The sequence below is a fragment of the Muntiacus reevesi genome, chromosome 2, assembly GCF_963930625.1.
Source record: "Muntiacus reevesi chromosome 2, mMunRee1.1, whole genome shotgun sequence".
NCBI classification, from domain to species: Eukaryota; Metazoa; Chordata; class Mammalia; order Artiodactyla; family Cervidae; genus Muntiacus; species Muntiacus reevesi.
Genome location: NC_089250.1, coordinates 73,658,567 through 73,669,602, shown reverse-complemented (window position 1 = coordinate 73,669,602; position 11,036 = coordinate 73,658,567). Strand labels below are relative to the sequence as shown.

General features: G+C 46.8%; 1 protein-coding gene across 7 annotated transcripts in view; it reads left to right on the top strand.

Moving 5' to 3' along the window:
• The first annotated feature begins 241 nt into the window (after nucleotides 1-241).
• ZMYND8 (zinc finger MYND-type containing 8) overlaps nucleotides 242-11,036 on the top strand; it is a 115,485-nt gene continuing 104,690 nt past the window's right edge. For 4 of the 7 annotated variants that reach the window (XM_065922123.1, XM_065922121.1, XM_065922122.1 and 1 more), the window contains exons 1-3: nucleotides 242-309; nucleotides 1,035-1,270; nucleotides 10,047-10,117. In XM_065922123.1, coding sequence (XP_065778195.1) covers nucleotides 1,257-1,270; nucleotides 10,047-10,117 — 85 coding nt within the window. In that variant the 5' untranslated portion in view covers nucleotides 242-309; nucleotides 1,035-1,256. Of the gene's footprint in view, nucleotides 310-1,034; nucleotides 1,271-1,666; nucleotides 1,726-2,431; nucleotides 2,503-7,350; nucleotides 7,371-10,046; nucleotides 10,118-11,036 lie in introns of those variants that run through there. The other 3 variants (XM_065922118.1, XM_065922119.1, XM_065922120.1) reach the window with 3 other exon arrangements.

Here is an 11,036-nt window from a genome sequence, read left to right as displayed (position 1 = left end):
GAGAGACAGCGGCTCGCTCACTCTCTCTCTCTCTCTCTTTCTGCATCTGCCGGGGGAGCTGCCGCTGGTATTTTTCCACAGGCCTTTTCTGCGATCTCGGGGCCTAGTTCTTCCCAGCCAGGCCCAGAGTCCGAGAGAGGGTTAATAGGCAGGAAGCTGAAGCCATCGCAGACTAATACGGAAGTCAGATTTTTGTTTAACTGACAGGTTTAGCAGGCCTCAGCCGTGGGGGAGGGGGCCGGGGAGGGGAAGGGAAGTTTGTAGATGTAGGCATGTGGCCTGCTAGGAGCGCCTTTGGCTTTTCTTAGGGTAAGGACGGAGGTGGGGGTGGGGGTGGGGGCCCTGGCATCCTGGCAGGGAGGCTGGAAACCATTTTGGTTTTTCCTTTGAGCTCTGGCTGGCGGGGGCGGTGGGGGTGGTGAGAGGTTAGATTCTGGGCCGGGGGACAAGTGGCCTCCCTGGCCTGCTTTGTCCAGAGGAGGCATTCGGACAATGACGATGCAAACTTTGACCACTCGGTTTCCCCTCCTCCCCTGGCAGCCTGAGTCCTCTGGCCTCTGAGAAGCCCAGGGCTGCTCTGGGGCGGTTTTGGGGTGGGGTGGTGGGGCTCTCCTCGCCTGTCTGGTTTGCTCAGAGGCCTGCCTTCCAGCCTCTTTCTCTTGCCCCTGGGCCCTTTTCCTGGGCCTCCCCTCCCTACAGCCATCACTCCCCACCCTCCCCTCCACCCCCCCGCGCGGGTGGGGGGCAGAACATTCTGCTGGATTGTTCCAGAGAAGGGTCAGCCTTCCTCCCAGCGAGAGAGAGCCGCTTCTGAGGGGGCAGATGAGGTTGAGTCCTACCAGCTCACCCCCCAAAACTCTCTTGCCTGTGGCCTGCGGGCCTCAGGCTCTGCTGGAGCAGGTCAGGCTGGCTGCACTAGTTCGCCCGCGCCGGGAAATCTAGTCAGGGTGTGGGAGCAGGGCGTCTGGGGGCCCCTTTCCTCAGTTTTTCTTGCTGCAAAAGGCCTAGCTTAGCCTGTCTTTCTCTATGCACAGGATGGCTCTCTTGCTCACCAGAGCCTCACAAAGATAATCGCTCAGGAAGTGTCTCAGCCAATCCGCGGCCGCCTTACACTCCGGTTTGCCGGGGCAGCCAATCGGGGGTGCGCTTTCATGAGGCGGCCAGATCATCAAGCCGAAGTGCCAAACCCTTTTTCTGTGAGAACTAGGAGCCTGTCCTCCATGTTTTATAAGTATTGACATTACACAGTGTTAACAATGCATCCACAGAGGTAAGCTCGACTTTTTAACCATCTTTTCTCCCCCTCCCTCTGAGGCATCCGCATCTGTGGGCGAGCCGTGTGATTTCTTGTGGCTGGCCGTGCCACACTCACCCCACTGCACTTAGGTTAACTTGGAACTGTTTAGAGAGAATTTTTTTTTTTTTTGCTTTCTTGGGTCACATGGCTAAGTAGCCATTAGCCAGAGCTCGATTTTGCAAACTGGCAAGGGCCTGGCATACCTTTTCTTCCACCAGGACATGGTGTTTCTAGAAGAGTGTGAAGCTAGATCCTGGCATTGCCAAAAAAGAAGCTTTTTTTTTTTCTTCTTCTTCCTTCCTCCCTCCTCTCTCTTTCTCTCTCTCTCTCTCTCTCTCTCTCTCTCTCTGAGCAGTTCCCCCCCCACCCCCATCCTGCACTATTGTCTTCTCTTGTGTCACATGCCTGCTGGGGAAAGAAAATGGAAGGTAAGCAAGCAGGCTCCCCTCCAAGGAGAGCTCATGGCAGACAGCAAAGCAGGCAGGTTTACCTCCAAAGAGGTGCTGGGAAGGCTGGACTCAGTGCTGACCAGAGAGGACGTGTGTTTGCAAAAGAACCAAAGGCCTCAGCAGAAGAGCAGTGCTAAGGGCAGATCCTAGGTCCTGGGGCCTAGGTGGGTGGTGGTGTCTCCCTGTGCTCTTTTCTCTTAGTGCAGGGTTTCTTCACTTGAAACTACATTGTTCAGCCTTTTTTCCTGACTTCTGTTGATACAGTGTTCTTCTGCAAAGCCTGCCTACAGCCAGCAAATGTTTCTGAAAGTGTTTTCTAGGCTTTGGAGGAAGTTTTTGGAGTAGGGATGGGGATTGGGGGTGGGGGGAGTGTAGGAGGCTGTGGGGGGAGAGATGTTGGACAACATCCTGCAATAAATCAGAGGAGTCTTTTGAATCCCTTAGCTTTCTCCTCCTGCATGGTTTTCAGTGAACTCATGTATCCTTTCTGCTGCTTTTTCATTCTCCTTTCCTTTTACATTGTATCATCCTGTCCTCCTGTGTGATAGAGTGCAGAGGAAATAAAATCACGTCTGTGGTTCATGACAGCATTCCATATTCAGTGGTTGGGTTGTGGTGTTGTTGTTGTGTGTGTGTTTTTAATAATCCCGTGTAACTGTTTAAAAAAATTTCCTTTTTGATCAAGTCCCAAATCTGCCAGCCTGTTCTCTCTTCTTAACTGTGGAAAAATGAGACGGTTGCTTGAACATTTGTTGGGTAAGTAAAGCAATCCATTTCTGTGACCATGTATAAAGAGTTTGGCGAACATTTGGGGTCTGTTTGTAACAGGGGGGTCTTGGCTCCAGCCGCTGGGGGCCTTTTTTTTTATGAGCAGGAACCCAAGGAGGGCTTTTAAATAGAGTCTTGATTTCAGGTGACTGTTTGAATCCACTGTTTTTCCTGATAACCTGGGGCTAGGATTGAAGATTATACTTCCTGTTTACCCTCAGACAGGGAGAAATTGTTCAGTTCATTGTGACTTGACTAGAGACCTTGAATTGGGTTTGTTTGGATATTAAGTAGAAAACTCTGGGGAGGTAATCTGCTTGTGAAATGTAAGGAAACTGCTTGGTGTTAGAGTCACAGAGCCTTCAAGGCAGGGGGTTGGGGGGAGGAGCTGGGGGTGGTGGTGGTGTGTGTGGGGGGGTGGTGTCAGTACTTATGTTTTAAGACACTTAACATGTCTGTAAAAATCCCACCCACCGCCAAACTTGGTCTGATTCAGGATTCAGTACATCCCAGACCCGTCCTTTTTCCAAGCCTGCCCTACACATCTGTATGACGCCTGCCTTTACTTCTGGTTTATTTCTCACTTTTTACATTTCCCCTTGATCTCTCAAGGCTGCAGCGAGAACTTCAGAGTGAAAAAAGTAGCTTCTTGTTCGCCTCAGTATTTCCCTAGACGTTCACTTCATACATTTCCAGCCTGGAGACCAATCCAGGACTGTAAAAGCTGGAAGTATATTCACTTGCTGTATTATGCCATCTTTATGGAGTCAATAATCTTTCTTTCAAAGTGGTGTTCGGCAGCCCACCTTTGAGAACCCATTGGAAAAAGGTCATTTAATAACAAGGAATGTACCTCAGTCTAAGCTTGAGAGAAGTCTGTGTAAAACAGGCCAGCTTCTCAGAGTAAAGAGACAGGCCGTTAATGATGTAACGTACTTAGAATTGTGTGCTTCTGCCCCACACCAGAAAGTTCAGACACTTTAGCTCTTTTCTTTGTTCTTATCTCCTGGCTGTAAATGAAAATTACATACTGAGGTTCATAGGAGCAGTATCTAATCACAAGACTGCTGGTTTCTTGCCGTCACTGCTTGCATAATGGTGTATTTGTTGGGCTGGAAGGAAACCTAAGGGCAGGGCATTTGTCCTCCAAAAGCTTGCATTAAAATGGCTCCCACAGGTTTGCAAAGCCAAGATCTGTTTTCAGATGTGCAGCCCCAGCAGGTTCTCAGCCCTGGACCACGCCAGCCTCTTGCCTCTGGTCCTGTGGCCAAGCAGCAGACATGAGTCTGTAAAAAGTTAATTGCTCTCACAGTAGTGTTGTTTTCCAGTTTTCACTCGGGGTGGGGGGTGGGGGTAAATAAATGTCTGCATTGCAGCAGGACTAGGTAAGAGGCAGCAGGGCTGGCTCGCAGGGCAGCCCAATGGGCTTTCTCTTTCCAGCTTTTGGACCAATAGACTTGGAGGAAAGGTTACAGATTGACAATTGCAGTGGCCGGACCCAGATCAGGCCTTCTGGAAGTTTCTACCATCTTTGTTCCTTTTAGGAAAAGGAGGTCCGCTGAGCTGAAGCGTCTCCTAGGTTCCATGCCTAGGGCATCCCCCTCCCCTCACCTTTTCTTTTTTACATCAAGGTAGACGGGTTCTCTCTGCCACATTTGTAAATTTCAGAGGGAGGAACAGAACCCTTGGGCTGTTTTCCTTTTTCCTTCTGCCTCCTCAATCCCCAAAGAGGATGCACAGCTGCAAGGAACCGACACAGACACACTGGAGCTTTTGATTCCTCTCTCTTTTTTTTTTTTCCCCCTTCAAGACCCTCCAGGATGGATTCACTTTCTGCTTTGGGAAATTAAGTGGCATTCGTGTGGGGGAGGGGGAGTAACTGCTTTTATGAGCTCCAGAAAATGGTCAGTGTTCTGTCTGTAACTAAGAATTAATTATATATAATCACTCAGTAAACTTTCTACAGAGTTTTTCTAATTGCTGCGCAGTAACATGGTTTGCCTGCTGAAGCTGAGTCTAGTTACTTTTATAATTAACAGCTCAAAGATTTGAGTCAGAAAGAAAAGCATCAATGGGGCCTCCTGGATTATAAATTAGAGATGAAAACAATAGCTTTTTTTTTTTTTTTCTTTCTTGTTACCCCTTTTCTTTTAAACAAAACATTCCCCTTTTTCTTAGCAGGGGAGAACAGTAGGGAAATGGCTTCAGGTCTTAAACAGGAGAGGTGGGGGGGGGGATGAGTCACTCAGAAAGCGGGGTGACAGCAACCTAGAAAAACCTGAAGGCAAAGGTAGGTTTTTCTTTTTTGCAAAGTCCAGCCACTTCACATGTGTGTGATCTCTTTGTTTCTCTTGCCTCCTTTTCCCCTTCTGTCTTCTGGGCAGAGGCCACAAACATTTGTCAGCTGGGAAGCCTAGGTCTGGCTTTGCCTCTGCTTTGACCCTGAAAAGAAAGATGCCTCCATAGGTGCCTTGGTCACCCCACCGCAGAGAAGGAGGAAGGGACAGTCAGTGTAGCAAGCCAGCCCTTGCCTTGCCTGCAAAGGCAGAAACAAGTAAGGATTCACTCTTGGCTTCAGGTTGCTAAGGCTATGGCTGCCCTTCCCCCTCCACCCCACTCTGCTTACTGATAAACAAGCAGGCAGGAGCCATTTCAGCGGTGCAGCGAACTGGGCTGCCAGCCTGTCCCTCCTCATCAAGATTACCTACCTACCGGCCGGCCAGGAGCCAGCCGCCCGTCCTCGCTCTGGCACAGCGTTGGGCACTCTGCCCTCCTTTCTCTCCTGAAGCTCCAAAACAGTCACCTTGAAAACTCTGAGGCCATGCTCAGACCTGTAACCATAAATTACATTATCCACTATGAGGCTCTTAGCTCGGCCTGTGAAAGCAGGTTTTGCCAAACCCATGGTTAATTTTGAGGGCTCTGTTGGGGGTGGACAAAAATTAATTTGTGAGTATTCTTCTGTGCCTTGGCTAAGGGGGAGGTTTTCCTGTTGTCTCCTCTGCAGACTCGGATTGTCTTTCCTTGATGTTAACTGTCTTAGGACTGGCTGGGTGTTGGGGGGCCGTTTCCAGGCTTATTAAACAGCCTTTTTGTTTTCCTTTGGCCTCAGACTGGGGTACAGCCCTTCAGATGCCTGCTGCCCTGGAAGCACTTTTCATTTTCCCCAGCTCCTCTTTGGTAGGGATGCAAGGCTGGCTTCTAATCTACCAGCAAGGGGGAATGGGCTTCCTTCCCCCTCCCCAGCCTGCGCCCTTGTAAGATTTTTGTTGTCTGCACAGACACCTGTCTGTCTGCACTTTATGCCACAGGGCTGCCCGAGTCCTAACCTTCCACCCACCTAATTCGAGGGTAAGGGGGCCTCACTGTAGAGCCTCACGTTGAAGGCTCAGGATCTGAAAGAGAAGGGTTTTCCTTAGGAACCTGTGACTTCACAAACTCCCCCTGTCACTGCAGATTTTTTTTTGAGCCTCTAAACGTTGGGTTGTTGGTGTCCTTTGGTTGAGCTTTTTCCTAGTTCTGATATTTAGGAAGGTGGCTTTGAAACTAGCAAGGCTGCTTAAGCCAGAGCTACAGCTATTGAACAAACTGCTACCATTTTAGCTTCAATACAGGAATGAGGCAGTGTTGCCAGACGCCATTTTAAGAATCCTGCATAAATAGCTTAGCTCCCGATGACTCTGCCTGTTTTAGGTGAGTGCTTATATAAAGCTGCTAACCATTCCCTCTCTCCCTCGCCCCCCCATTTTTAAAGAAATTAATTGCAGATTTAGGGAAGCATGGTGTTTGAATTTTGATATTCCCTCTTTTGTGATCTGGAAGAGGAAAGATGTTTGTGTCTTGGGGATGAAATATTTCTTACAGCCTGGACCAGTTTGGTATTTTGAATGAAAGTAAAAAGCTGAAGGAAAAGTCCTTTCTAATGATTGCATGATTCTTGAATTGCTGTGTGATGGTCCTCAGCTGTAGACCCAGAGTCTTGTGCATGCTGGTTATATATTCTTAGAGGGGTTAGATATTCTTGGTTAAAAGTCAAATAGTAAGGGCACTTGGGGAAAAGAAATATCTGGGCATTGTGTTTCCAGGCAGTTTTCTATCCAAACTAGCTATTTTTCTCCTATTCTCTCTCTCTCCTGGAAGTGTGGAGGGGATGGGATTCCTGGGAATTACGGACCAGCCTTGAGTCTTCAGAATTAATAATCAGAAGGCTTAAAACATCCTGGAGGTGCAGTTCATCTGCAACTTTTAATTGCTCTTTTCCAGTGCATGCAGGTTAAGTAAGCAGAGGTTTTCTTGCTCAGGCATTGGGGGAGAAATCTTTTATTCTTTCTGGGCGGGTTGGGATGGTCTTGGTTGTCTGTGCAGGCGCTGGTTATTTCTTCTTTAATTGCCTGAAATGTATCAGTGTGTGAAATCCAGGGGCAAGTGACTTAGGCGAACCCGTGAGTGTAAGAGGGGATGGTGGTGGGGAGCATACAGTATATACAACTAGTCGGTGGTGTATTTTCCTGTTGGGCTGAGAGGCTGTTGTTTGATTTTTAGCTAATTTTACTCTTTCCCTTAGCGGGCCCCCAGCCGACCTGAAAAAAAAGTAATGTCAGTTTGAAACAAGGACTGCTTGTTCCATTGTTTTGGATTTAAATAATCGGGGTTGCTGGAAGCTAGCAGATATGGAAGGAAAAATGCTGTGTATTTTGTAAGACTTTAATGTGTTAATGACAAGAGTTCAAGGTCTTTTCTCCAGATGTGTAGCCTCTTTTTCTTAACAGTTATTATTTGACTGTTTTTTTTTTTCCTCCAAATGACTGAACTGTTCTTAACCTAAATTGATCGAGATCTGTGGGACATTCAGACAGGTACAAATCTTTTCTCACCACCACTTTTGATGTAATATTCATATTTTCCCCCCCACCTAACAACATACTAGTACTTAACACTAAACCAAAAAAGCAAAAAAAAAAAAAAAAAAAAAATGAGATCAGTGGTGTAGAAAAAAGGAAGTCCCTTTAGATGTGGCTATTCAAAATGACTAATTTTGCATTCTGGTCTTTGCTTTTGTAAATGAATTTTTTTTTTTGCCCTTTCAATGCATAGACATTGCAGTTTCCTTTAGTCAAATACAAGTTATGGTGTGTGTGTGTGTGTGTGTGTGTGTGTGTGCGTGTGTGCATGCATGTGCATGTATGAGTTCCCTTTGAAAGGATGGGTTGCTGATCTGTGAAAAAGATGGTTTTCTGAAATTGTTGTCCTTCAAATCTTTGGCTGAAGCTGGTGGTGCTGTTGCTAGAGTTAGGTGATTATGGTGCCCACTTTGTAATACTTGGAAAGATAAAACAGCTTAACTTTCTTTTCCCTCTTTTCTGCTCCAGCATTGATTATCTTAAACTCTGCAGCAAATAGCCACCCCTTTGCTAGTTTGCATTTTCTTAGCCTTTCAGCAGCTTTCCTCCCTGAAGTATTCAGCCTCCTCTAGGCTGTTACAAGCCAAATAATTGTTCTCTTGAATGCAGCCCTCCTCCGTGATCAATACACCTTTGAATGTTTTCATCACTGCAGAAATCCTTCAAGTGGGTTTGGGGTGGGGTGGGGGGGGCGGGTAGGCTCTGTAAATGCATAATTGTTTCTTTTCACCACCGAACATTTTGGTTGGATACCAGATTAGCGTTTCCTCCATCACTCAAAATATGGGATCAGTTTCAAGAAGTTTAGTATTTCACATACTTCGTGCTAGAGAGGGGAACAGAATTCTAGTTGCTAGAAAGATCAAGGTTGCTCTTTGTGCTTTTGAAGTTCACCATTTTCCCCCTTTCTGAAGGGACCGCCTGGGGCTTTCTGTTAAAATTTATTTCCAATCACCCCAAGCAAGAAACCATCAGCAGCATCCATTTGACAATCTGGGTATGTTGTATGCAGGGGGTGTGTTTCGAAGTTGAGAACGTTTGCCTCTTAAGTTGGAAGAAAAAGTACCCGTGCTAAAATCACCTGCCACAAATCACTGTTCTATTATTGCATGTTAGCGACGTGTTTAAATTTCAGAGGCGCTGGCTTCTGACGAAAACTGCTTGTGACAACATGTCCGTTGTTTCTTTAGTGGTTTATGTCCCAAGCTTTCCCTACAGATGCAGTGTGAATGAAATTGTCAACGGGGTTCGATATCAGAGGCCCCTAAATGTGTTAATATTCTGGTTTAAAAGGAAACTATCTTTCTCTTTCTTCTCTTTGCTGAGACCAGTGAAGTTGGAGGCCTCCAAGTTCTTCTAACTTAATCCTGAGCTCTCATCTCTTCCTTTTTCTATCTAGTCTCATCAAACAGAACTCTCCTAAATGCATCTCCATCTGACCCTGAGGTTCCAAGCCATTTGGGACTTCTCTTTTGTCTCATCGCTGTCCCAGACCACGAAACACAGGCGGGACATTCTGATTCTTCCTGCCTTACCCAGCCTCCCTCCTGTCCTGGCTCTTGAGTCTTCCAGAAAATTTCAACCATCTCAGTTGGAGATGCACTCATTTCTTCTTGTTGAACCACAGTCTGATGGAAATGCATCTAGAATAATTGCCCAGATTCTTATCACTTCGCTGTCAGCTGAATGCTTGGAAAGTTCCAGCACCTCAAATAGTTGGCACTTTTAAAAGCAGATCTTTCCTGGCTTGGCCTGAGAGGTGTATGTGTGTCCATGGGAAGAATGGAAATGACCTGCACTTTGTTCAGCTGGGGAGAATTTCGGCCAAGAGAGGGAGAGAAGATTCTGGTGAAGGGGCCTGGTTTTCCCTACTTCTTGTCCCAACCCCCGACTCTCAGCTTGTCTTTTAAATAATCCTTCCTCATTCCACTTTGGTGGGGGGGGTGGGGGGGTGGGGGGGAAGATAATTAGTCACAGCTCAGAAGAGTGCTGAATGCTTTCTCTAAGCCATGCCTGCTGTAGAGAAGAAACATCCCAGGGGCTGGGAGTGTGGAGACCCCAATCTTAATTCCTGGGCTAAATGCTGGTGGTTTGAATGTTTTCAAGCCAAGCCTTCTGCTTCTAGCCTAGGCTTATTTTTCTACTTTGTGATTTAATGTATATATTTTCACGTTCCTGCCTCATCAGGGAATTTTAAGATTTAGCAGGGAGGTCTGCAAAGATATTCTTTGCCTTGCAGAACTCAAGAGATCAGAACTCCAGGTACCCTGAAAACCATCTCCAGCCTGAACCCAGTGTTAACAAGAAACTTACTTACTTGGAGGCTGGGTTTTCATTGGTCTAGGGCCGGTAGATTGTAACTGTGTGTCTCATTTAAAAAAAGCCTCTTGCATCCCCCAATAGCATGACAACTGGAATAGTCATTTGACTTCAAGAACAAACTAGTATTTAAAAAAACCCCTATAGGAATCTCCTTTGAAATCAGATGTGGGTTTCTTTCCCCCTGCCTCATCTAAGGATGGGGGGATTGTCTTGAAAAGGTGGCTTTGATGTTAGAACTTCTGAATAAATGCCCCCATGGGGCAAGTTTTCAGTCTACCTAAAACGTGAACATAATTTGCTCTGTTTCAGCTTGGCTGAAGAGGAAATAAAAACAGAACAGGAGGTGGTAGAGGGCATGGATATTTCTACCCGCTCCAAAGGTAAGTAAAAACCTTGTATTATCTATTCCAGAGCAGAGGAGGAAATTGGAATTCCTTTTTCTTGTTGTTGTAGTGCGGTCAAGTGTGGCTTACGAGCCGAGGTTGCAGCACTCCTCCCATTTTGAGAGGTTTCTGCCTTTGATGGATGAACCTCATTTATAGAGAAATCTCCTCCTGATTTTCTCTCCCTTGCACGTCTGGGTAGGTGTTCTGACCTGTTGGGAATTGTCCCGACAGTCAGTTTTACGTGGTGTGTGTCATGACTGAGGATGGCTGGCTAGCTCTCTGCAGGGCGACTTTTGGGAATTAGTTTAAATAAAGCATGTTCTAGAAGCAGCGGGCATCTCCAGCTGCTTCTTGGTTTCCGATTTTAATAAAAGGTGTCTTTGGAATCGTGAAGGTGGAACGAAGGTGATTCACTTCCTGGAAAACTGTGGTCTTGGTTAGTGAGTAAAGGAAAATGTTAGGACCTCCTGGAATGCTGGGGCCAGTGTTAGAATTTTGCAAGTCAGAGGAAACATGGGTGTGCGCTTCTGTTCAATCCTTTGGTAGAGCACCTCAAAGGTCTTCTAACTGTGGTGTTGATAACTTTTTGTTTGGTCTGTGTGAGATTTTGCGAGGTTTCCCAGTAAGGAAGCAGTTACCCACATTGCCTTCGGGGTGCCTTTAGAAGGTTGATGAAAATGCTCGTCTCCAGACTAAGTGGTTGTTCCATGATGTTGTTCGACACGTCACTGGGTCCCTGCGCTGGGGGGCGGGAAGGGCTAGACAGAGGATGAGTGCGGACTCGGCCAGAAAGATTCCTCTCCAGCTCAAGAGCTTCACAAAATGTGGTTCCATAAAGGCGTTTGAGACAGCAGAGCTTTTTGAGGATTTTTATAAGCAGCCTGTCACTCTGGGCAATGATGAGGGTCAGCTC